Genomic DNA, 1,548 nt, shown 5'->3' on the forward strand with positions numbered 1-1,548 from the left:
ACGTCCCGGAACTGCTCGCACCTCCACTCTGTCGGGGGCAGTGAGTGCCTCACTGAGCCACCGACACTGAGGCCCGCGAGAACGCCGCTCGCAGGCCAGTGCCCGTGTTTCCTCCGGAGAGAAAGCCAGCGGCACGGCACCCGGGCCACGCTCCATGCACAGCTAGTCTTCAGAGTGAGTCTTTGTTGGCAAGCTTCCCGCTATTTCTAGTACTTTACAGTCTGCTTCTTTGTTGGTTAAGATCACATCAGAAACGTGACAGCAAAGGTGGATCATAAAGTTCACTCAAAACTGATATAAAAACACTCACCTGATTTGACTGTCCAGAAAGGTAGGGCTCAAAGTCATTGTCATGAACTGTATCCTTCTGATGCAAAGAACCATTTTGTACTAGGACAAACAGCACAAACAAATACTACGTTTGAAATTTTAAAAATTACTTTAAAGCATAGAAATTAAACATACTAAAGTCTATACCCATTTCTAATGGAAATTGCTTTTACTTAAGAATGAACACAACCAGTACGGAACTGACTCTTACACAGTTAATTAGGAATGACGACACAGAACTTGCAATAACTAATGCTACACTTTTTGAGAAAGATTTCACAAATCGATAGACGTTTACAAAATAGAGGTCCAGACAAAATAAGGCGAGGACCTCGTGAGCGGGTTTTGGTAAAGGTGAAGTGGTCCAGGGTATACGTGTGCCAGACGTGGTACTTCCAGAAGCCCAACTCCCCATGTGGAGAGTGGACCAGGCGGCTCGGACAGGGTAGCCGGGAAAGGACGGGGCTGAGAGCCGCTCCTGACTCACTGCTATCTGGCTCTCTGCTAACTGTCCACTGTCACGATGCTGGGCCAGGAGAGCAAGGGAAAGGTAACCAGAGTGCGGGGCCTCGTCCAACCTTAAAACACGAGGTACCATATCTGGTTATACCCGAGCGACACACGCTAGTTGAAAACGGTCTTCCAAGTAAACACGAAGTGTCACTTACGGGTTCTCACAAGAGTTTGTTTTGGGGTTTACCCCAAGCTAGGATATCATGAGAGAAGACGAGGGCCTCAGGAGACAAGGGCTGTGACTGGTGGGGTTTCCAGTTAGCTCACAGGGCCCGGCAGGTGCTGACCCCGCAGCCGGCCCCTCCCACCCAGGGCGCACAGGCGGAGTCATGGTCCCTGCGCCTCCCCGCCTTCCTCATCCAAAACGACCGCGCTGCCGTTATTCTAACCACCCACTTCTCCAAAAGTTCCCGACCTGTCAAATCTCCCCAAATGCTTTATCTCCCCAAAGCTGTGGAGGAAAAGCTTCCTGTCTGAAAGCTGCTCCCTAGACATTCGGCGCCCACATGGCCCGCTACTCCTCAGCGACCGCCTGCTTCGTCCTCCACGCCGGGGCCCACAGACCGCCCCACCTGCGCTCACCTTTATTATCTTGTCCTTTTGTTCTCTGCACCGTCGCAGGCCCGGACGTGCGAGCGGACAAACCCGGAGGAAAGGGAAATACAAAGTTATTTACCAGAACCCCTCCCAGGCCGGCGGCGCGCT

At 52.0% G+C, this 1,548-nt stretch overlaps 1 protein-coding gene across 1 annotated transcript in view; it reads right to left on the reverse strand.

Moving 5' to 3' along the window:
- YTHDF1 (YTH N6-methyladenosine RNA binding protein 1) overlaps positions 1 to 1,548 on the reverse strand; it is a 17,723-nt gene that overhangs the window by 13,234 nt on the left and 2,941 nt on the right. Inside the window, exons 2-3 of the mRNA XM_011374136.2 lie at positions 1,426 to 1,546; positions 311 to 390 (exon numbers count right to left, since the gene is read on the reverse strand). Of these exons, the coding sequence (XP_011372438.1) occupies positions 311 to 390; positions 1,426 to 1,546 (201 nt within the window). The remainder of the gene's footprint in view (positions 1 to 310; positions 391 to 1,425; positions 1,547 to 1,548) is intronic.

Source organism: Pteropus vampyrus, unplaced genomic scaffold, assembly GCF_000151845.1.
Source record: "Pteropus vampyrus isolate Shadow unplaced genomic scaffold, Pvam_2.0 Scaffold239, whole genome shotgun sequence".
Lineage (NCBI taxonomy): Eukaryota > Metazoa > Chordata > Mammalia > Chiroptera > Pteropodidae > Pteropus > Pteropus vampyrus.